The 24681-nt window shown below is 46.0% G+C and overlaps 1 protein-coding gene across 1 annotated transcript; it reads left to right on the forward strand.

Moving 5' to 3' along the window:
- Nucleotides 1-2494: 2494 nt before the first annotated feature.
- Nucleotides 2495-23811, forward strand: MDFIC2 (MyoD family inhibitor domain containing 2). Its single transcript, XM_088473433.1, has 3 exons — nt 2495-2546; nt 14732-14953; nt 23552-23811. Exons 1-3 carry the CDS (start codon nt 2495-2497, stop codon nt 23809-23811), a joined length of 534 nt encoding a protein of 177 aa, XP_088329559.1.
- Nucleotides 23812-24681: the final 870 nt, after the last annotated feature.

Consider the following 24681-nt stretch of genomic DNA (forward strand, 5'->3'; position numbering starts at 1 on the left):
ACTGCTTTGTTTACTAGGTGGAAGAATCACAGTCTCGTTATTTTATAGACATACCTCGTAATTCATTTGTTTTTGCTGAAAAAGGGTTATTACTTCTTCTCCAAAATATATTAACCAGCAGATGGTGGATAAATCAGGGATTTCTCCAGCGGCCCTTCATCCTCTGTAAATAACGCATCCTCTGTAAATAGCCAGATGAGCTTTGCGACACTTGTCACCTAATGCATAGCGCCATCTGAGGATGGAACTGTGTTACTAACCCATACATGCCTACCCTCCCGGTTTTTCCCAGGAGGCTCCCGATTTTTCGGGTAACACCCCACACCCCCGGAAGGGTAGGCATTTCTCCCGCATTCTGCCCACTTCCTAGTGAAGTGGGCAAAATTAGGAGAATCTCCGCGGCGATCGCGGGTGTCCGTGCAGGTGCATCATTTGGCTCCGCCCCCTATTTAAATTTAAGCCAATCGCGGACATTTTACAGTGAGAGGGCAGGGCTTAATGATGTGATTTGTCAGGCCCCGCCCCCGTCGCCACCCACCTGCCTCTCCTCCCAGGGCTTCTCCCGGGGAAAAGACAGCAAAGGTAGGCAACTATGTACTAACCAAACCCCCAGGCTCCTCCTGATGTCCTAGCCTATGTGCCGATGGTGCAGAATAAGATCTTGTGGTTTCATGCGATCTCGTACATGCGCACTGCACCCGCACATACCTAGGCAGGGCAGAGATCGCAGGAGGGGTGACTTATCCTAACACCTCACCGGTGACTCTGTTTTTAGGTTATTTCAGCGCTAGGACATCCTGCATCGCTGTGATAAGCGGCAATGTGGGATGTCTCTGAGAAAAGGCCAATTAGTACATTAGCCTCTATATATTACAGGGTATATTTGCAATTTTTAATAAATACCCCTCTACTCCTATCACAAATACGAAGCAAAAATAACAATTAATGTCGTTTTTCATTCCTTTGCCGTACATGCCAGTACTTGCCAGTTTCTTTGTAACTCTTCCTTCTCTACAAATACTCTGGCTGATGGAATGACATGCAGTCTGGCTGCCTGTGATAATTTGGATTGATTGTTAATGAGCTCTGCAAGTAAATAGCTCTGCAATCTCCATAATCATCAAAGATCTCCTATCTGTCAACCCTTCCTGCCCATCTATTTAATGTATTGTCCCAAGGAGATGAGACAACACCAGCAAACCACTCACCACAAGCCGACTTCTCTGTCGCTGTTGCAGCAGCTTCAAATGTATCCAATGTAACCCGTATTTTACTGAACTCTTTAACTTAAAATGAAAGAGTAAAAATAAATATAAGTGAACATTGCAATAAATATTATATGTATGACTATGAATACATCCTATCATAAAATCTTACACAGAGCTGGTAATAGGGTTAGTCTCCGATGATCTTCATATGTAATACAGAGTATATCTGTTGTTATATTTGGCTACCTATCACTGGAAGGGGGTATTAGTGACAGTGGGAGACTCCAGGCTGTTACAGAAAGCAGAGTGATCAGCATAACAGATAGAGGGCAGGACGCATGAGACGATCCCCGCAAAGGACCGCTCTGTCGGTAAGAGTGGCCCTTTTCGGTTTAAGAACTTCTGGGTCCAGTCCCCCAGGCTCCTCCGGCATCCTTCTGCGCAAGTGCAGAAGGATGCACTTGCCGCGGGGGGTCCTGGGATGGATCCGACTGGATCCCTCTATCAGCACTCTGCAGAAAGAAGCCCATAGGCTTCTATGGGTAATGCCCATCAGGAAGATGGCGTTACCCACCACAACTAAGTCACGGGGGCTTAGTGCATATGAGAAATGCATTTAAACCCGCATTTTCGGGGTTTGACCGCATTTTCCCCATTGATGCATCTCGTCCGGAAGGAGTATCATCAGAAATGTAAAAATTCTACTATTTACTATTTATGCCAAACCAATTATGCGCCACGTCCTACTACCCGTCATCTCGACTGGTACACCACCACTCCCCCCAAACATCTCTCTGTAAATTATTTGCTAATGCTACCTGCACAGCCGTTAACATAGGAGGCCACAGGGGCGTATCTATAATAGGTGCAGGGCACACGAGCCCCTGGGTCCAGGGAAGCCCACACTGCACTCACCGGCACCCTTATTTTTAATACTTACCTCTACAGAGTCCCATATCGTTGCTATCAGTGCTATAAAAATCACCTGGAACATGCCCGCCACGGCCATTTTCCCTGCGTTTTGCGCATGCATAGTAGGGAAACCGTTAGGAGAATGGCTGCCGCACCATTTTCCCGGTGATCTGCACATGCACAATAGACTTTGGGCACAAATTAGTGCCCAGAGTTTACTACTGCGCTCGGAGCGCTGCCGGCCACCGGAGAGAGAGGAGGTGGAGACGGAGAATGCACATGAGCCCCCCTCTCTTAAAACATCCTTGGGAGACCATACTGGAAAAACTGCACCTGCCATTTTGCTGGTGCAAGTTTCGATAGTGCAACCGATGATGGCATCTAAAGGTGCACCAGGCGGTATTGCAGAGTGCACGTATGCAAAAAGTGAGCATCTCAGTCTGTGCACATTCACACGCACAGATGAACACAAGGGAAAGGCTATTGCATAAAGTCACAGACGTGGGACCGCCACTAGATGACAAAATGCCACGCAGGGCCAGATTAACAACAGGGCAGACAGGGTGTTCTCCCAGGGGTCTTCACACATAACGGAACTCCCTGTCCACACATAGCTACATTACAAGTAGGGATGTGCGCCGGACCATTTTTGCCGGATTTGGATTTGGATTTGGTTCTAATTCGTCGTCCGGCTTTGGATTTGGATTTGGATTTGCCAAACTGCGGTGACTGGCTTTGGATTTGGATTTGGATTTGGATTTGGATTTTTTTACAAAAATTGACAAAAAAAGCTAAAATCACATAAATTGGTCTTTTTTTTCTTCCTAGAGTATTATTAACCTCAATAACATTAATTTCCAGTCAATTTAGACCATATCACAGCTTATAATATTGTTTTCAACATTATTGGCCAAAGGTTGCAGTGAGCTGACTGGTTACTAAGCGACAAAGCAGCGGCACAACGACACCACAGTATAAAGCACATCTATGACACATTGCCACACAGCAGTGGCAGAAATGAAAAGTAGTGCACCCACCCAGTGGGGTACGGCCAGCAGAGTCACAGTACTTGTTTACAAAGTGGGCTACGGCCCTAGGAGTCACAGTGCACAATCTTATTAGCATTACACCGCACATAGGGCCTGATTCACATTACACCATAAAGTAGTGTCTCTTATTTATGTTACGACACACAGTAGTGCCCCTTTTACACAATGCCCACAGTAGTGACCCTTTTACACAATGCCCACAGTAGCGGTGTCCCTTACACAATGTCCCCCAGCAGTGGTGCCCCCTATGCAGTCCCCTTAGTAGTAGGGTCCACTATGCAGTGCCCCCAGTAGAATGCCCCCCAGTAGTATGCCCCCCATTAGCAGGCCCCCCCCAGTAGTATGCCCCCCATTAGCAGCCCCCCCCAGTAGTATGCCCCCCATTAGCATGCCACCCAGTAGTATGCCCCCCCAGTAGTATGGCTCCCCCAGTAGTAGGCTGCCCCAGTAGCAGGCCCCCCCAGTAGTAGGCTGCCCCAGTAGTAGCCCCCCTGTAGTATGGGCCCCCCCTGTAGTATGGCCCCCCCTGTAGTAGGCTGCCCCAGTAGCAGCCCCCCCAGTAGTAGTAAGCCCCCCCAGTAGCAGGCCCCTCAGTAGTATGGCCCCCCCAGTAGCAGACCCCCCCCAGTAGTATAGCCCCCCCCAGTAGCAGGCCCCTCTGTAGTATAGCCCCCCCAGTAGTATAGCCCCGCCTAGTAGCAGACCCCCCCAGTAGTGCAGACCCCCCCAGTAGTATAGCCCCCCCCCCAGTAGCAGGCCCCTCTGTAGTATGGCCCCCCAATAGTGCAGATCCCCCCCAGTAGTATGGCCCCCCCAGTAGCAGACCCCCCCCAGTAGTATAGCCCCCCCAGTAGCAGGCCCCTCTGTAGTATGGCCCCCCCAGTAGTATAGCCCCCCCCAGTAGCAGACCCCCCCAGTAGTGCAGACCCCCCCCAGTAGCGCCCCCGGACCTTTGACAAGTAAAAAAATAAAAATAATAAAACTTACCTGATTCCCCGCTCCCGCGCCGTCCGCTCTGTCACACGCTGAGGAGGGAGCCGGAAGACGGAGCTCATGTGTGAGCTCCAGCCGGCTCCCTCCGTGCAGCAGCCAATGAGAGTCTGTGTGACTCTCATTGGCTGCTGTAACAAACACACAGCTGCCGCTGGCGGCTGTGTGTCTGTGTCTGTGTAGGGCAGAGCGCTATCACTGCGCTCTGCCCTACACGCGAGGAGACCTGATGTCGGATTCTCTAGTGAGAATCCGACATCAGGCGGCCGCCGTTCGGCCCCGAACGGGGATCCGAGTCAGGCGGTGAACACCCGAACAGGGTTCGGGTGGACTCGGATCCCCAATGTTCGGAGCGGTTCGGATTCCACAGAATCCGAACCGCTCATCTCTAATTACAAGTATGGCGGGCAATGGGCAATAAGGTTTCTGTGTGGCACAGGACCTTATTCAAAGGTGGATGCAGTGTCGATGTCAGACGCAAAACATAGGGCCGGTGTTTTCAGTCTGCGCATGCATATGAGTCTCTCTGTACATGCGTTTTTCGATGGTTGTGAATTTGAATGTAGAGAGAGTGATTTTCAGTGGGCTTTTCTGGGTGGTAACGAAGGTGGCACATGTCGTCGTCATCGACTGCATATAAGGACGCAGTTGCACTGATACAGGCGACCTTATCAGACAGAGATTCTGCACCTCCATTTTCGATGGTACATTTTAATACGCCAGTGGGCATCTTAGTAGGAAGACCATCTCCCACGGCATTAATTTACAAGCAGCATGTGAAATCCACAGACAATCTGCAGTACGGAGACCTTAAACAAACCTGCACTTAAGGAAACACAAGCTGCAGAAAGATAAGGATCCAGCTTGAAAGAGACTGTTGTACCACAGCCAAATGTTATTCTACTCTGCCCTTTATCCATTCCCTGCTTCGTGCAAATTGTTAGCTGGAAGCTGCATCTAGTCTTGCATCTTCTGATTTGGTGAGTCACAGGATGCATGAAACATTGCATGTTGAATGTGATGCATCCCGACACTTATTGCAAGCATAACCGCGTTTACTTATATATAGCAGGGGGGGAGGGGGTCAATGCGACCTCTCCCCCCCCATAGGCAGAGGAGACTGCTGCTCAGCAGTCTCCCAATGCAGCCCAGCATATAGCAGCGTGTGCTGGGCTGCTGACAGGACAGAAGGGGGTGGGGGGTGACGGCGGCAGACCCGGGCCCCTCACGGGCCCCTACATAAAGTAATTAGTACCCCTCCCATCTCAGCGGCCCTGCACGCCAGTATAGAAGGGGGAGACTGAAGCTAGCATTTGCATATTACCGCTGCTGCATCACAATCGTGGCTGCAACAGTGTCTGTCTGTGAATCAGACCCACTGTGATCTAGGGGTATATTTACTAAGCAGTGTTAGGAGACAGAGTGAAGAGGTGCCACCCAATCAACTCCCAACTGTCATTTTTCAAACACAGCCTGTGAGATGACAGTTAGGAGCTGATTTGATGGCACCTTATTACTTTTCACTCTGTCTCCTAAGTCCTAACGCTGCTTAGTAAATAGACCCCTTAGGCACATGTATAGTTGACTCAGACACAGAAGATAAATCAATTTTCACAGATGTGTACGGCTCAGAATCAGGGCCAACAGTGTGATAGGTCTGTAGTTTAGTCACTTTTGAAAGTATATTTATATCATTGTTTGTTAGGTCTGTAGGTTCCCTGCCCCTACTTTATTGGTGCATAAAACTAGTTAATATCTACCTGCAGATTAAACAGTTTAATATTTATCTTACAGTAATACACAGAATGGCAGTTGCTCAAATCAATGTATTGGCCCATCACAGGTGCATGTAAGGAAGGGGCTATAGAATTCCCAGCACACTGCAATGGACCAGCAGCAAATTTGATTCTCATCCTATATAATAATAGCAATATACCATCACCAACGCGTCTCTAGTTTTTGTATGTAATTTATGTGATATCATATTTGAATATTGACATACATTTGTGTGGTTGTTATTAGCAACTGTTCTATATTTCATGCTACTGTACAGGAAATATTTAGCAAATATCGCTTTAAAACATAGTGACCCAATTTAAGCACCTTTCCAGAGTCATTCATTTATTGTAAAGTAATAGTGTTTACTTTTCCACAAAATTGTTGTGCAATTATTGTATCTAGGGGTGGAGACCCTTGCCTCTCTTCTGTGGTGTGGAGAAGAGTGGTCTTGCTATATCCAAGTGTAGTCAGATAACACCAGACCTGTGATCCAGATCCCACATACGTTTAACACCATCAGTCATCCGGGTTTCCTCATAGGCGCTGTGGCCATAGCATATCCAATAAAGCCTCAAATCTCAGAAGAGGAGAACGTGGGCCTCCGGAAGTGATGTCATGCCACATTCCACCCCTGGTATAGTATGGTGTAGTGATGTGACATCTCTAACACTACTACCAAAGTAGCGGTGTTACTTTACCCTGCTGATCCGGCCAACTGCGCATTCGAAACTTGAGGGCAGGGCAAGCAGTGCAGGGGAGTGCAATATGATCCTTCTTCGCTCGCTGGCCCATATGAAAGAGCCTGGGCTTCCGGAAACCAACCACCATCTAAAGATCTTGTTGGTTCACATAGGCTAACTTTTGCTGATCAGAGGTCAGCCATACTGTATCAGGCGGGATGTAGTCATGTGACCGGCGACCGCAAGGCCTCTGGTCACAATCCCGACAGTTGAATGCCAGCTAGGGATTTATGATAGGCATCGAAATACAGATGCCTATCATAATCCCAACACCGGAACGCTGAGGACACCTTCCCGAACTAAGGTAAGTTCGGGGCGCCCTTAGCTTTAGCTGCTGGGGGGGGTTAGGATTAGGGAGTCTAGCAGGGTTAGGTTTGGGGGGGAGATTAGGGTTAGGCACCCCTAGGGGACAGGGTTAGGGTTAGGAACCCTCAAGGAGAGGTTAGGGTTAGGCACCCCCCCTCGGGAGGGGCTAGGTTTATGGAGCGGTAAGGGGTGGTTAGGGTTAGGCTCCCCCGGGGATAGGTTAGGGTTAGGCACTAAAGGGGAAGGTATGGGTTAGGCACCACTAAGGGAGGGTTAGGGGGGGACAGGGGAGGTTAGGGTACTTACCTGCCCCTGTCGGGATTTGAACCGCTGGCATTTCAATCCCATTCCGTATCAGGCACAGCACAAAAAACATGACGGAAATAGCATTTACACAAACGTAACAGGCCCATACGGGATCATGAATAGTCCCCCAAATCTCATCTTATTGTACAATTTGCTTTGCCATAGTTTTTGCAACAGAAGACACCCTGGTTGGCGGAGCCATTCTTGCCCTCTTTCTTTATTCGTATTTAAAATATTACATGAATCTAAGAGGGGTCTTAAATGTTATTATCCAAACCAAGTATTATTGTTTATTATGTTTGCCTCTGTTGCTGGTGTAGACAACCACTTACTTGACAATAGTGGAAATGGTACATTAAGGGGTATATTTACTAACTGTCTGTTTTAATCGATTTTGATAGATTTATTATCGAACAAAAATCGATCAACATTGATGTTATGTCTCTGGGGTCAAATCACACATTTACTAACCAAGAACTTTTATTTTTTTTCAGTTTTACTAAATGTGTGATTTAGTCCCATAAGCACACCAACGATGTTGGTTGATTTTTATCTATTATTAAAATCGATCTTTAGTAAATATACCCCCTAAGATTCTCTCCGTTACCCATAATTCTGTGATGTATCCTTTGTCACACCGATGTGTAACCTACACACTTTGCTCAACATCTGTTTACACTGTTGGGGAGATGTATCAACGTTTGGACAGAGATAAAGTACCAACCAATCAGCTACTAACTGTCATTTTTCAGACTGGCCCAGATTTATCAAAGAGTGATTTTTCAAACACATGACAGCTAGAAGCTGATTGGTTGGAGCACCATTTAAGATTAGTAACGAGTGATAACAAGAATATCATTCAATGATAATTCTAGGCCTAAGTTTGAAAAATTACAGTTAGGAGCTGATTGGTTTGTACTTTAACTCTCTCCACTTTATCTCTATCCAACCTTTGATACATCTCCCCCTGTGTTCCATATAAGCAAACTAGAACTCATATTAGATGTGAGGTCCAATGGCCGTGTCTCTCCAGCTGTAAGATACCAGTATTTTCTGAATTACATCCATTGACTTGTACTAAATGTTAACATGTTCATCATAAATGTATATATTTATATGCACATATAATTATCTGTGGAATAAAATCCTACTAAAACAGAATTGTATCTTATGAATTATGCACATTTTTAATGTCTTCATCTTGTGTATATTAAGAAATGCGTTTTTTTCATTACACGGATAACAGCATACCACTGAATTTTAAGTATTCGAGTCAATTTAAATTCTTCGGAAAGCTATAATTTGCACATATCGATGTAAGATGGAAGCTTATTTTGCATAGTGTTTTATCAGAGGTCACTGAGATATATCACTTTGCAAAAGAAAAAAACATTTATGTCCCATGTCTAACTTGACCTTTAGACTTATATGTCAGAAAACTGAAATAAGCAATTCTCGAAATGCAGATGGACACTGCCTGTGTGTGGTGTTTTTAATCTTTTTATTTATTTCATTGTTTTCTATAATTGGGGGTTGCTTATCCTACATAAGATAGCAATAATCTTGAGTGCCCTTGGACACATGGCATTATTGCAATTTTATATAATTTATTATCAGTCATACTCTCATAATTTCAGTGACAATTGTGTAATTGTCCAATATGAAGAACCGGTGGAAATTATTCATGAGAGAATCGGGTTATTGTTTGCAAACACTGGACCATGAAGGAACGTTGGACCAGAGGAGTAAATTAATTACTAGACAGATTTATAGATATCTGTAAATCCAGGTAAGCTGAAAGCAAAACAGGAATGGGTCACAGATTGAGATAAACAGCGTTTCAACAAAATGCAGAAATAACATTCACTGTCATGACTTATTTAAGACACAAATGAGGCAGAATTTTTCGCAGTGGAAAATTGAAAAGTTATAATTAGTGAAGCTGATTTTCCATATGTGATAGCGACTGGTCTAGATCCGGAATGCATCGGAGACTGCTGTCCCGCAAATGGTTGTTGATTTTGCGGCAGTTTTCTAATGGTTTCAAAAACCGCCTTTGGTTTGATCAGATGGTTTCTATACTTGTATGGGGAAAAGTCGGGATGGCGTTTAGCAGTGCTTTTGCGCCAGTTATGGCAGTTAGGAAATTGTCAGGATGCAGATTTGCCAGGAAAACACAGAAATCCTGACAAGCTTGCCAACTCGAAGCATAGTAAATTTCCCCTTACTGTACTTCTCCTTAGGCTAGTGCCAGCTAGTGGGTATGAGATCCCGGGAGTCGGGATGCAGGAGGTCAAAATACCGACAGAGGCATCCCGACAGTCAGAATCCCGACAGAATTAGGTAGTATCCTAACCATAACTCCTAACTCTAACCATAACCCACCCTTCCCACAGCCTAACCCTAACCTTCCCCTCCTGCAGCCTAAACCTGAACCTCCCCCGTAGCCTAACCCTTAAAACTAAACCATAACTCTCTCCCTAACCCTAATACATACTGTTGGGATGTCAGCGGTCGGGATTCTGGAGCCGAGATTCTGACTGCTGTCAGGATTCCAGTGCCGGCATTCTAACTGCCGGCAACCCCACCAGTGGCATAAGTTTACCCCAGATGCCCGGAGGCAAGTTATAATTTGTTGCCCCCCTTCCCCCCCCATCACAGCTGCTGACACTGTAATGTAGCAACTCGCATGCAGACAGGCTATAGATAGATGAAGGCAGCAGTTGATGGTCTGACATGGAGCTCTCCACTAGTGTATGGTGGCTTCTCAGGTGCCGGGAAGGGGTGCCATGTATTGGGCGGCCGTGACGGTACCCTCCGGGTACATAGTTACAGCCCTAAGTGGGGTGAATATATTGTGGGCAATGGAGGAGGTGCCCCTTCAGAGCTGTAACCCGGCAGCAGGTGCCTCCATTGTCTCCCATAGTTCTGCCCCTGATCCCCAGTGCCGGCATGCTGACTCAATCCCATCCTCCCATGCCAGCAGCCAATAAGAAATCAGCAAGTGATATCAGATATTTCCCATGCTGGAATATCAGACATAATATGTCGGATGGAGGAAAGACTGGGCCTGTAGTTGCCATTATGTTTTGTCCCTGCAGAGAAAGCACAATAACCCATAATTGGACACTATGACAGTGTTTCCAAACTTTCATGAATCGTGACACCCTGGACTATCTGCATTTATTTTACAGCAACCCTAGGTCAAAAGTTTCTTATTGTGAAATACAGCAAAAATTATTAAATTAAGTAAATGATGCTGACCTGTCACCCTTAGGGTCAGTAATGTGGTAGTGGGCGGGGTTGTGCTTGTGTTTGCCCACATATTTTGTGATTGACAGCCGCCAGCTCTGGTATTGCCTATCACATTGCCAATAAATAATTTGATTTGGTCCTGGACCACCAACCCATGGCACCCAGTTTGGGAATCACTGCATTATGGCATAGTTTGGGGTTTATTAGCATTTTTCAACATTAGTATTTCCACTTAATAATCTATTTTCCCAAGAAATATTCTAAGTCACAGGCACAGCATATATTCCCAATCACACCACATTCTATACAGTATATTATAATTATCTCATATCTATCTATCTCTCTATCTATCTATCTATCTATCTATCTATCTCATATCTATCTATCTCATATCTATCTATCTATCTAGCTATCTCATATCTATCTATTTATCTATCTATCTAGCTATCTGTCTATCTATCTATCTATCTATCTATCTCATATCTATCTATCTATCTATCTATTTATCTATCTCATATCTATCTATCTATCTATCCATCTCATATCTATCTATCTATCTATCTCATATCTATCTATCTATCTATCACATATATATCTATCTCATATCTATCTATCTATCCATCTCATATCTATCTATCTATCGATCTATCTATCTATCTATCTATCTATCTCATATCTATCTATCTCATATCTATCTGTCTATCTCATATCTCTCTACCCATCTATCTATCTATCTATCTATCTATCTATCTATCTATCTATCTATCTATCTATCTATCTATCTATCTATCTATCTATCTATTCATCTCTCATATCTATCTATCTATCTATCTCATATCTATCTATCTATCTATCTATCTATCTCATATCTATCTATCTATCTATCTATCTCAGTATCTATCCAGGGTCGGATTAAGGTCTGTGGGGGCCCCTGGGCAACAAACGTGTGGGGACCCCTATCAATAAGTTATATATATATATGCAGGGCCGGTTCTCCCGTTACGCATAGTACGCAGCTGCGTAAGGCGCCACATAGTGAAGGGCGCCTCAGCTGCGTACCATGCGGGACGCGGGCAGACTGTGTCTCTGTGACACAGCTGCACCGTGTGTAGTGCTGACCGGACGGAGTTCGGTCAGCGCTACACAGCACAAACACACAGCTGTTGATGCCGGCAGCTGTGTGTTTGCTTTAGCAGCTGATGAGAGTCAGACAGACTCTCATTGGCTGCTGCTCCCACTGCCAGAGCCGGACATCTTCCGGCTCCCGCAGTGGGTAATGGGAGTGACGCGCCACTCCCATGATGCAAAGCGGCGGACGGAGGAGCTGATCTCGGCAGCAGGAGCAGGAGCGGGTGTCAGGTAAATGTTTTTTTTTTTATTTTTTTATTATGTCTCTACTGCGGGGGGAGGTTGATTACTACTGGGGGCACTACAAGGGGGGCTACTACTGGGGGCACTACAAGGGGGGGATACTACTGAGGGCACTACAAGGGGGGGAATACTACTGGGGGCACTACAAGGGGGGCTACTAATGGGGGCACTACAAGGGGGGGAATACTACTGGGGGCACTACAAGGGGGGGAATACTACTGGGGGCACTACAAGGCGGGGCTACTACTGGGGGCGCTACAAGGGGGGGACTACTGGGAGCACTACAGGGGGGGAATATTACTATGGGGGCACTACAAGGGGGGGAATACTACTGGGGGCACTACAAGGGGGGCTACTACTGGGGGCACTACAAGGGGGGATACTACTGGGGGCACTACAAGGGGGGAATACTACTGGGGGCACTACAAAGGGGGATACTACTGGGGGCACTACAATGGGGGGAATACTACTGGGGGCACTACAAGGGGGGAATACTACTGGGGGCACTACAAGGGGGGGCTACTACTGGGGGCACTACAAGGGGGGAATACTACTGGGGGCACTACAAGGGGGGATACTACTGGGGGCACTACAATGGGGGGAATACTACTGGGGGCACTACAAGGGGGGAATACTACTGGGGGCACTACAAGGGGGGGCTACTACTGGGGGCACTACAAGGGGGGGACTACTGGGAGAACTACAGGGGGGAAATACTACTGGGGGCACTACAAGGGGGGGAATACTACTGGGGGCACTACAAGGGGGGAATACTACTGGGGGCACTACAAGGGGGGCTACTACTGGGGGCACTACAAGAGGGGGGACTATTACTAGGGGCACTATATAATGGGCACTGCATAGGGGGTACCACTACTGGGGGCACTGCATGGGAGGGGGGAGTACTACAGGGGCACTATATAAGGGGCTTACTACTGGGGGCACAAGGGGCACTGCACTGGGGGGACCACTACCGGGGGCACTGTAAAAGGGGCACTTCATAGGGGGGGCGCCAAAAAAATACTCGCTTACCAAAAAATTTGGGCTAGGGCCGGCCCTGTATATATGTAAAAATAAATATAAATATATATATTTATATATATATATACACATACCGGTCTATCTGCCTGATGTCCAATGCCTCCTGTAGTTGTGCCCCTTCTTCTATCTATCTCATATCTATCTATCTATCTATCTATCTCATATCTATCTATTTATCTATCTATCTGTCTATCTATCTCATGTCTATCTATCTAACTATCCATCTGTCTATCTATCTATCTATCTCATATCTATCTATCTATTTATCTATCGCATATCTATCTATCTATCTATCTCATATCTATCTATTTATCTATCTGTCTATCTATCTATCTATCTATCTCATATCTATTTATCTATCTATCTGTCTATCTATCTATCGCATATCTATCTATCTATATATCTATCTATCTCATATCTATCTTTTTATCTATCTCATATCATCTATCTATCTATCTATCTATCTATCTCTCTATCTATCAATCTCATATCTATCTATCTATCTATCTATCTATCTATATATCTCATATATATCTATTTATCTATCTCATATCTATCTATCTATCTATCTATCTATCTCATATCTCTCTATCTCATATCTATCTGTCTATCTATCTATCGATCTATCTATCTATCTATCTCATATCTATCTGTCTATCTCATATCTATCTATCTATCTATCTATCTATCTATCTATCTATCTATCTATCTCATATCTGTATCTATCTATCTGTCTATCTATCTCATATCTATCTATCTAATTATCTATCTATCTATCTATCTATCTGTACAACTGTCTAGATATAGATCTAACACACTGTATAATAAAGTATGAAGATCAATTTACATATACGACTGATGCTTAATTCAAATGTAAGAAATTCAACAATGAAATTATCAAACATCATTCAGATGAACACGTATTAAATTAATTAACACTGAAATAAATACTTATAATTATAAATAACAGAAAATGAAAGAAAACATTTTGATCAATCACTTAAATCACAGTTATACATGTTTTCTAATGTACTTTAGGACTGAGAATGTCTGATCCACAGAAATTAATAAAATATAAACAAGGCTCCTTGACACTCAAATACTGCGTCTCACATCCTAGGCATCTATGAGTCTGAGATAACTTGAAATAAATTTTGCTCTTGACAAATTGTTCAGCTTGACAACAAAAGCCTTTCAGAATACCCACCTACTGAATACAACCTCATTCATTTCCTAAAGAGGTATAGATGAAGTACTGCAGGTAACAGCAATCAAGCGCTTAGAGAAGACATTTTTGTACAAGGGAAATTGAATGTGAAAATGTATCAATTATTTAATCAACGTGAAATTCCCTGCATTGTTCCTTTCAATATTAAGCAGTAGAAATGGTTCTCGTGGTTCTTGCCCAATCCTTCATCTGAAGAGAAAATTGTGCTATTTAAATGACTGTCTGTAATACTTATAGCCAGGCTCCAGAGGTGGGGCTGCAGCACAGTTCAAAATTCAAATATGGTAGCCGCACCAATTGCCATCCATCATCATCGGCCGCGACTCACTGGCAGTTGGTGTGGTTGCCCTATTTGAATTTTGGACTGCACTGTATTCCTACCTCTGGAGCCACCATTGCTTATAGAACATTATGATAAGAGCTGACCAGTCTAGTCCTGCACGGGATGGTTTGTGTGAGGTTGTGTCCTGAGGCCTAGTATTGTAGCTAGTGTGTGTAGTGGAACAAGTAGTTGCTGATTTGACTTCTCACAGTTATTTGTTGCAGAACAGAACCTCGCTAGTGGAAGCAGAGAAGACAAATGCAAAGAAAAGTTGACCCAGCAGCACAAATCACCACAGAGTCCAGACACAGGAGATGAGTCCTTCCAGGAGAGCAACCACGAGAAGAATCAGCGACTTGTCACCTATTCTTCAAATGATGAGTGCAGCAAGATCCTTTCCTACAAGGAGGCAAAGCAGAACGCAGGTCACCAAACAGAGAATGAAGGTATATTTAGAGAACCTGTAATTGTGGTAGATGCAACACTTTGCAGGATTTCTAATAATCACCTAGCAAAGAGGTTTCCGAACTCCGCCATTACAGTTCAGGTTTAAAGGATATCCATGCTTGAGTTCATATGGTTAAATCAAATTCACTGAATTAGATTGAATTGAATTAGAGATGTGCGGTTTGGTTTTCCTGAACACGAGCACACCCGGACTTAGGGTTTCCGAGTCAAATCGAGTCCCAGTGCAGAATCACTTAGGGGTTCCAACAGGGCCGTAACTCGGGTAGTGCGGCCTGTGCCATGGCACAGGGCACCGCAGGACAAGGGGTGCTTTTCAGGCCTGTCAATTTTCTGTTTATTATCATTCTCATTTGTAGCTTGCTCTTATTTCATCCCCAGCATCTCCTGGCCTCCCCTATCTCTTCCTTGGCCCTTCCCTATGAAGCCATTCCCCTTTTTTGGGTGCATTATGTCCCTATTTGAAAAATGGGGGGACGCCAATGCTCTTTCTGGCACAGGGCACCAAAAAGTCTAATTATGGCTCTTGGTTCCGAGTCCCGGTTCAGTTATGCAGTCAGTTCAGAACTCTGGTTTAAAGTCCAAACTCGTTTTTTGGATTGCATGTAAATAGGTCCAAAATAGGTGTTTTATCGACTTTTATAAATTTTATTTATTAGAGAGATTTTTTTAATCAATTTTCATTGATTTTTAAGGAATCCAAAACAGAACCAAAACCGAGGGCCTGATTCAGCAGTCATCGCAAATGAAACTACACAGGCAGATCGAGCGCTTGTTTGCCATTGCCTATGCCTGCCTAAAAGCTATGCATTGCGCAGTGCGTATAAGCTGTGATTGCACTGCGACTACAGACACACAGAGTAATCCATCGCAAAGTGAGTGACAGGCTGTAAGCGTTGGGGAGTGGTGACGGGGGAGTGGTTGGAAAAACACAGACGTGTCTGTCCGTTTGAACGCTGTTTCTTGGGTGTGCACAAATTAGCCACTGCGATTGCATACGCAGCCTGAGAGCCCACTGCGTGCGAGACTTGCAGTGTCTGCAGCTGGTCAGACTTGGTGTAAATGCTGTGTACCTGTGCAATGTGCGTCAATGGTACCGATGTTAATGAAGTAGAGCGTCATTGGACGCATGTGAGAAATCAGCAGTGGGCTGATGCTGGCTGAATCTTTGGCGCGCATTACCATATTTTTGCAGCTGGGTTCCGTGCGAAATCGCAGCTGCGATCGCTGCTGAATCAGGCCCCGAATCTGAACCAAAACACTCAAGGGTGGTTTTGCCAAAACACGATGATGATTTAGAACCAAAACACAGGGGTCCACTCACATCTTTAGTCACCTGTGCTCAAGCATGGATATCCTTAAAACGTGGACTGTAATGGCGGAGTAGACCTAGAGGTTAGAGGTGTTACACCTTTTTTTCTGGCACTATAAGAAATGGCTTCATACTATACATATACTGTACAGTAGCTGTAGTGCGCTTGCATGGTTTATACCTCTTTATTGATGGACACAATATGGAGAAACTAAAAACTTAGATGGCTAAGACACAATGGTTTTACAGTACCAATTACTGTCTGTAGCTCATGATAGCACATGGTATTACAGGATATGGGTGGGAATTAGTATGTTTGACCGCCGGATGTGAGCCCGGTGGTTCAAATCCCGACGCCGGTAGCCCGATGGAGGAGATCCCGACAGCAGAGGTAAGTTTACTATTCCTAACCCTTTTGCCCCCTTAACACTAACCCACCTTTAGGGGTGCCTAACTCTAACCTCCCCCTTTAGTGCCTAACCCTAACCCCCCCTCTCCGCACCCTAAACCTAACCCTCCTGGGGGGGCCTAACCCTAACCTCCCCCTTAGTGCCTAAACCTAATCCCCCCTTCCCCTAGCTGAACCCCAACCCTCCCAGGGGGGGTGCCTAGCCCTAAGTCCCCCCGGGGGGTCCTTAAACCTAACCCCGCCATCCCCAGCTACGTGGATACTTACTCCCGGCATTGGTTGATCGGTCCGGCATTCTGTCGGAGTTCCAGCGTCGGGATTAACATAGGCATCGGTATTTCGACGCCTGTGTTAGATACCTTGCTGGGATTACACTGTCAGTATTGAGACCAGCGGCCATGCGTCCGCCGGTCTCATAACTACATACCTATGGGTGTGGTGGTCTAGTGAATGGTAGTGACCTGTTCACTTATGCGGAGATAGGGCTGCATTTGACATAGTCAATGCCATGATATGAAGAGGAAAATGGCGGTAAGGAGAGAGCCACAGAGGGAGGGTGCTATGTATTAATAATCTCATTTACAATGCTATCATTACCTCAAATTGGTTCCACTGGAATCCTTCAACCAAAACCTTGTTGGGACAGCTCGGCGATATCCAACTGTGTCGGTCATAGCATCATTTCCAGGTTTATGACCTGGCTGACATAATGCGCATGCGGCAATTGGGCCATACATGTTCAGCGCTAGTCGCCACTATCGTACAGGGGTCCTTTGTCTCCCTCTCCTGGTCACTTTGCAATATTGTAGCCAGTAGGGTAAAATGGAAGTTGCCATCTAGAGCTTGGTGCATTTGGTCAGACCATAGCCTCACAGAAACCTATGGGGAATGCCGCAACACAAGGACCACAGCAGATATCTTGCAGAAGATATTCCTCCTGATCTGGGGAACCTAAACTGATGCAGAAATACACAGAAAAGAACATTTACCAGAGAATTTACCACAAATTTGTGTTAGAGAGTGAAAGAGCCAGGATCCTCAGCATCGTAGCTGAGTTGAGAGGCTCCCGAAGTGAAAAGATCGTGGTGTGAAACTCATTTGTTAAGCGTGAGACTAAATCGCCAAATGTCTTATGCTGACTGACTATGGGGCAATGGGGGTCTACTATCACAGACTGTGTTGCCCTAAAATAACCTCGATATCTGATAATATCACAAAATCTTTTAGAGGTGGCTGCAGATCACCTGCGAGCTGGAGGGGTACTTTTCAGGTCGTATTAACAGGCCTCAGTCCAACACACGTGGTTGGCCACATTGTACATTGACCCTATCATCTAATGCACTTTTTTGACCATAATTATAAAGCTATGTGTGGCCAGTATTGGATAGAACAAAATATCTTATATAAATGATGATATTCTCTAATGCAAGAGAAACCAAGATGAACAAAGCTGTCGGGACAAGTGTTGCAGAAATACATACTAGTAGAGGGACTCTTCAAATGCCGGGTCACCTCAATCTGTTCCTGCCCGCTATGCTGCACCCCCTGCTGCCCAGCTCTGCCTTCAGCTCTAACTGCTGCTCTTCCCGTCCTTCCACCCCCAGCTAGAGATAGCCATCAACCATTGATGGTTAACCACCTATGGCCGATAGTTTTTCCATCGATGACGGAGATTTGTTTTCCTTTTTCCTGTCGGTGCTTGCAACTCAGAGCTTATCCCCACCACCGGCAGCTTGCTAAGTCCCACTCCCGATGTTGATTGGCCGATGGCCCGCGGTGTCATCCATGCAGCGGTGGACATCGACAGATGAAACCATTGATGGTTTAACATAGATGGTCTAGGCCCATCACTGATGGCATCATCGATGGTGTAGATGGTCTTGGGCCATTGACGGTGATCACTGATGGCATCATCGATGGTGTCCATCGATAGTTAACCCACGGATGGCCATCCCTACCCTAACTCTCCGCTCTGCCCAATCCTAACCTTCTCTCCCAGTACACTGCCTCCTGTCCACGCCCCTCCCCCTATCCAGCTCTGCACCTCTCCATAATGCTCTCTGCTCCCATACTTACCCTGTTCCCATTCATCTTCTGCAGTGCTTGGTACATCCCATCTGCCTCGCGGCGCACGCCCTGCCTCGCACAGCACGTCCATTGAGGAGATGAGACAGACCTTAGAAAATTATTCTATCGATTTGTCTATTTTACACCAAAAGTAAAAGTTAATAACAATACATTCCAAATCATCCATTGTTGGTTATTTTACAGAATTGTGTTCAGTCTTCTAAACCTACAAAATATGTGCTACTGTAGTTCTTCTTGTATACTATAAACTGAGCCTTATGAGAGTAAGAGAGGATTCAGAGCTTCAGCAGTCTGTTAACACTCTTTGTGGTAAACTTATTTTTGCACCAGATAGGGAAATGCATAGATGCCTAATTATCATGGTCAATAATTGATGCGTGCTACCACTCTAAAAACAAGATAGAAAAGACTCACATATGCAGATTTCATCAAACGTGCTGCATCCATTAGGAGAGTTCATGGTGTATTGGCTTGATGAGGCTCTAAAAGCATTTTTATAACCCATCGCAGCTCGGCATGCTACAACATTATTATTAAAACATTGTGCTTTGTTGGTAATCCCAGTCCAAAATATGAACGTAATATGTTGAGACTGTCTATTCTATAATGTATTCCCTAGGGAAGCCCAAGTACAACTGTGTAAAATGGGAAACCGTGTGTTTTAAATAAAGCAATTCACATAAGTGACACCTCGAAGAAAGTGTCAACGTTCCTCCATCGAATCTCAGATATGTGCGAATGTAACATTCCGCATCCTGACTAAGCAGTGTTAATTGCACTACAGGCTACTGGTAAAAATGGTTACCGTTCCTGCATAATATATTATATATTTCATCAGGTTAGATGTGTTACTGTAAGACAACAAAGTCGTTTTATTTTTAATTTATTCACAACACATTTGCTGAAACAAAACAGTCCTGGAAAAAAAACAAGGAATAGTAGGGCCGGATTAAGGCCACGTGGGCCTGGGGCTGAAAATGTTAAAGGGCCTTTACTGTAAAGGGGAGGAGCTGTGACCAGCACTCTGTGGGTGTGGCCAGTGCTATGTGGACATGTTCTTCCCTACGCTAAAATGCAGCATTTTGTAAGAAAACCAGAAATATAATTTTTTTAATAATGATTTATGGCCGATCTTGTGGCCATCTGGGCAGCTAGTTATCATCATACAGCCATGATTATGCACCTATTGTTATGTGGAGACAGGGGCGTTTCTATAATGGGCCCCTGGGTCCAGGGGGACTTACACCACACACCCCGCACCTATATTTTTAATACCACTCCGCCACCGGAGTCTCACGTCGGTGTCCTTATCAGCGCTGACAAAACTGCCTGGAAAATGGCCGCCTCTGTCATTTTCCCGGTGTTTTGCACATGCACGGTAGGGAAAACACCGGGAAAATGGCTGCGGCACCATTTTCCTGGTGACCTGCGCATGCACTGTAGACCCTGGGCACACTCTAGTGCCCAGAGTATACCGGTGTGGCGCTGCGCTCAGTGCACAGCCGGCTGCGGGACAGAGAGGAGGGGGCCACGGACAGACTCTGCACATGGACCCCCTGCTCTCTAGAAATGCCCCTGTGTGGAGGCCTGGAGCTGTAACTCCATCTGCCCCATTGTTAATCTAGACCTGAGGAATGGATTTCAGTGAACCAATTTATACAGCTGGGGCAAGGCAGAGTTGCATGTATTTGTTTCGTGGACGGATCTTGCGCCTGTTTGCAACGCAGATGCTCCTTAGTTGATGTGATGAAAATATGGGTGATGCACAGTTGTCCGCGGCTCAGCTGCATCTCCGCTGGTTGCTGAAGGGGCGGAACTTGGTGGTAACAGAACGTTCACAAGTAGGCTAACTATAGCAAGGGTGTGCAGGCGGAAATGCAGGCTACGTATAAAGTAGTTGTGCGTACACAGATGGATATCTTGCACCAGCGATAGGACAGGTACAAGTGAACACTCATAATGTTGATGGCTATAAAACAAAACGTACAGTATAAATACAGTAGGAGAGGTCTCCTAGATGCCTACAACTTTGCATACGAGCAAATATCTTCATTTTTCTACATGCAAGCAATGCTGCTGCCCAGGCGAACAATTTGCTTTCAACTCTAGCCAAGTAGCCTATATGTTTGTGCACTTTGAAGGGGCCCAAGGGCAACCTTTGGGCGTGACCCCTTTCCTACCATCAACTGTCAATGCCCATAGAGAGGAGGTCAGGAACCAGTGAGATTGTTCCTGGCCAGCACGTTAGGCTTCCAGACTCTCACTCCTATTTACACGACTGCTTGAGTGTGCACAGTGCTCTTTCTCAGATTCCAACAATCCCATGGTCACGCTGGCCCACGATGGGCACTAAATGGACTAATCATTTCTAAACAAAACATGATTAGAGCATAGGGGCGTGAATTAAATAAATATCATTTCAAAAGAAAGGATGCATGAACAGGTGTTCCTACGAACCCAACCGCCAACTGTAGAAACACAATTTCCTGGTGTCTTAGGGCTCCATTTACTAACGAGTTTGAGGGCGAGTGATATTTTAGTTTTTCATTCCCTGCTTTTTTTTCAATTTTTCTGCTAGTATTTAACAACCACCTGGTCCACGGCGAGCGGTAGTGTTAAAAATCCTGTCAGCGCTGTTTATCTGTCCATACAGAGCTGATGAATAAAGTTGTGGTTTTTTATTCTGTAATAGGCGCACATGCGCCGTGCGTTCACATGTCTGTAACCGGCTTTTTATCTTTTTATTATAGATTTTGTTTGTGGGGGGGCAGGATGGAGGGCTTGTGTGGTTCCCGCCAGCTAGTTGCTTCGCTCCCCTCTTGAATCCCTGTTTGGCAGCAGCAACAACCTCCCTTCCCAGCCCAGCATACGGTGTTGTTTGCTAGACTGGGGAGAGAGACTGCTGCCACTGCCAAGCAGGGATAGAGATAGATGTGCTGGGCTGTGGGAGGAAGAGGGGGGACACTGTTTGCAATTTACTGTGGGGGTGAAAGGGGGGCCTTGCAGTTGATGTGCAGTGGGGGAGGGGGGGCACTATGTGCTGTACAGGTGTGGAGGGTTATGGGTAACACCTGATGGCATGGCCTAGAGCGTCGGCCACTGGAGGGCGCCGCTGGATCCCAGTCAGTGTAGTGCGGGCCGCACAGAGTGTAATAAACACTCATACTACTCGGCGTCGGTGTGTTTATTTTAGCAGTTCTCATTGGCTGCTGCGCTCACTGCCGAAGCTGGGCTGGAGCTCACTCATGAGCCCCGTCTTCCGGCTCCTGCAGTGGGTGATGGGAGAGACGTCATGACGTTTCTCCCAAAGTGCAGAGTGGGAGAATGGAGAAGCGGAAAGCGGCAGGCGCAGGAGCGGGGATTCAGGTAAGTATTGTGGTTTTTTGTGTGTGTGTGTGTGTGTGTGCGTCTTTCTTCTATATATGTAAGGGACACTGTATAGGGGGACCACTTGTAGGGGCACTCCATAGGGGGGGCACTGTATAAGGGGCACTGCATAGGGGGGACCACTACTGGGGGCACTGCATAAGGGGGACCACTATTGGGGGCATTGTATAAGGGGCACTACTGGAGGCACTGCATAGAGGGGACCACTACTGGGGGCACTGTATAAGGGGCACTGCATAGGGGGGACCACTACTAGGGGCACTCCATAGGGGAGGCACGTATAAGGGGCACTACATAGGGGGGACAGCTACTGGGGGCACTGCATAAGGGGGACCACTGCTGGGGGCACTGTATAAGGGGCACTACTGGGGGCACTGCATAGAGGGGACCACTACTGGGGGCACTGTTTAAGGGGCACTGCATAAGGGGGACCACTACTAGGGGCACTGTATAAGGGGAACTGCATAAGGGGGACCACTACTGGGGGCACTGTATAAGGGGGACCATACTGGGGGCTCTGCATAAGGGGCACTACTGGGGGCACTGCATAGGGGGGACCACTACTGGGAGCACTGCATATGGGAGACCACTACTGGGGGCACTGTATAAGAGGCACTACTGGGGGCTCTGCATAGAGGGGACCACTACTGGGGGCACTGTATAAGAGCTTGTGTAGCTATCTGAGGGAAAGGGGGAGGCACTAGGCTGAAGCTATGCCTAGGGTGGCAAGAAACCTTGCACCGGCACTGCCTGATGGTGTCACAGTCACCACTGGCACACACCGTGACTGAGCAGCCCGAGCACCAGGGAGGGTAATTCAGCGTCCATGTCCTGAGTCCCGGACACGTTACAGGCACTGGCTGAGGGGAAGGAGTTTCCAGCATCACCATCTGCCAGCCTCTGACTGCTGTTGTACATGGCTGCCGGGACTGCAGTGTTTGTGAGTGCTCTTTTACAGGTCCTGGAAGCTGAGGAGCTGAAATAAAGACAACGAGCGGTAAGTCACAAATACAGCTCGTTGTTAAATATCAGCACACTATTATTTCTAGTGAAGAAATGAAAACTTTATAGCGCTGCATTAGAACAGCTCTATTACGTAATGATAAATGGCTGCCGCTCTAAAATTACAATCACAATGAGTTTACAGTAGCTAAACTAGTAAATGTAGCCCTTAAATTCGTCACTTTGCAGGCCGACAATCTCAGTAGGATCAGACATAATGAGCTTTGTGCTGCCAGGTGGACGTCCCTAGGTATCTTCTTGGAAGACGTGGGATGGGGGTGTCTGTAGCATTTCAGGTTGAAACAGTATAACAGTTATTTTATTACCAAAAACCAAGCCCACTTTAACTGTATTATCTGTACCTGTCTCCTCTCCCTACAGGTGAATGCGCCACTCTTATCCTCGCCTGCTTGTTCTGCCACTTCTGCGACTTCCTGCTTATGTTACCTAATGCCTGCGAGAGTATGGTGACCAGTATCTGCTGCCCGTCTCACCGGTATTACCATACCTCCGATGAGGAGCAATCTAATAATGACTGCAATTGTAACTGTGACTGTGACTGCGGTATATTCGACGTGTGCCAAGAAACAGGCGATTGCCTAGAACTCGCCATGGAGATTTCGGAAGTTTGCTATCACTGAAATGAAGTATCTCTCCCTCATCAATTTGCAACAAATTACCTTGTTACGGGGAAAAAACTTTTTGTTTCTTTTTCTTTTCTTTTTTTGCCGCCAAATTTTTCAGAGCTCCTGAGAGTGGTTTGTAGGGTATTATATATTACAGCTAGGGCTCCCACTGAACAGGATAATGAGTACCAGGGATTCTACAAAGCACCACATGTCTGAATTTATAAACCCTAATATACTTCTATTCAGTTATTTAGGATTCCTCTGCCTCCTTCTTTGTAAATATTCTATTTTTGCGCCTGTTTGGCCTGATTCTAATTCACCCACAATGACGATGTTCACGTAGCTGAGTGATTAAATGCAACTGCGCAAAGTTTTCTGAAAGCCCTTACGGTGCATGCATTACACAAAGTGTACACACCAAGGTTGTGTTGCGATCGGGACAGTCGGTATCAGAAATGGTACGGAAAAGTGATTGGCGCTCTTGTACGGTGGCCACCAGTGTGCACAAAAATGGTCCATTCCGTGGGTGTGTCATGGGCATGGTCAGAGGGAGAACCTGACATGGGGCTGGTGCAATTTTCGATGTTGGCATATATACGTACGTACGCCGCAATCGGTATCACAGCGTGCACGGGCACTAAAAGTGGGCGTCTCAGTCATTGCACATTCGGGCGCATGAATGTACATAAGGGAAGGAGTTTGTAGGCCGTTTGCGCAAAGTCGCAGACAGGCGACCGCCAATAGAAGCTGCTGCACCGGCTTTTGCGTGCTATGGGCCTGATTCAGAGATGGACGCTAACGCGATCACAGCTGCAATTTCGTACAAAACGCAGCTGCAAAAATATGCTAATGTTAGCAAAGGTCACCTGAGAATAAAGACGC

This window comes from Taudactylus pleione, unplaced genomic scaffold (assembly GCF_031769625.1).
Source record: "Taudactylus pleione unplaced genomic scaffold, aTauple2 ptg000135l, whole genome shotgun sequence".
Classification (NCBI taxonomy): domain Eukaryota; kingdom Metazoa; phylum Chordata; class Amphibia; order Anura; family Myobatrachidae; genus Taudactylus; species Taudactylus pleione.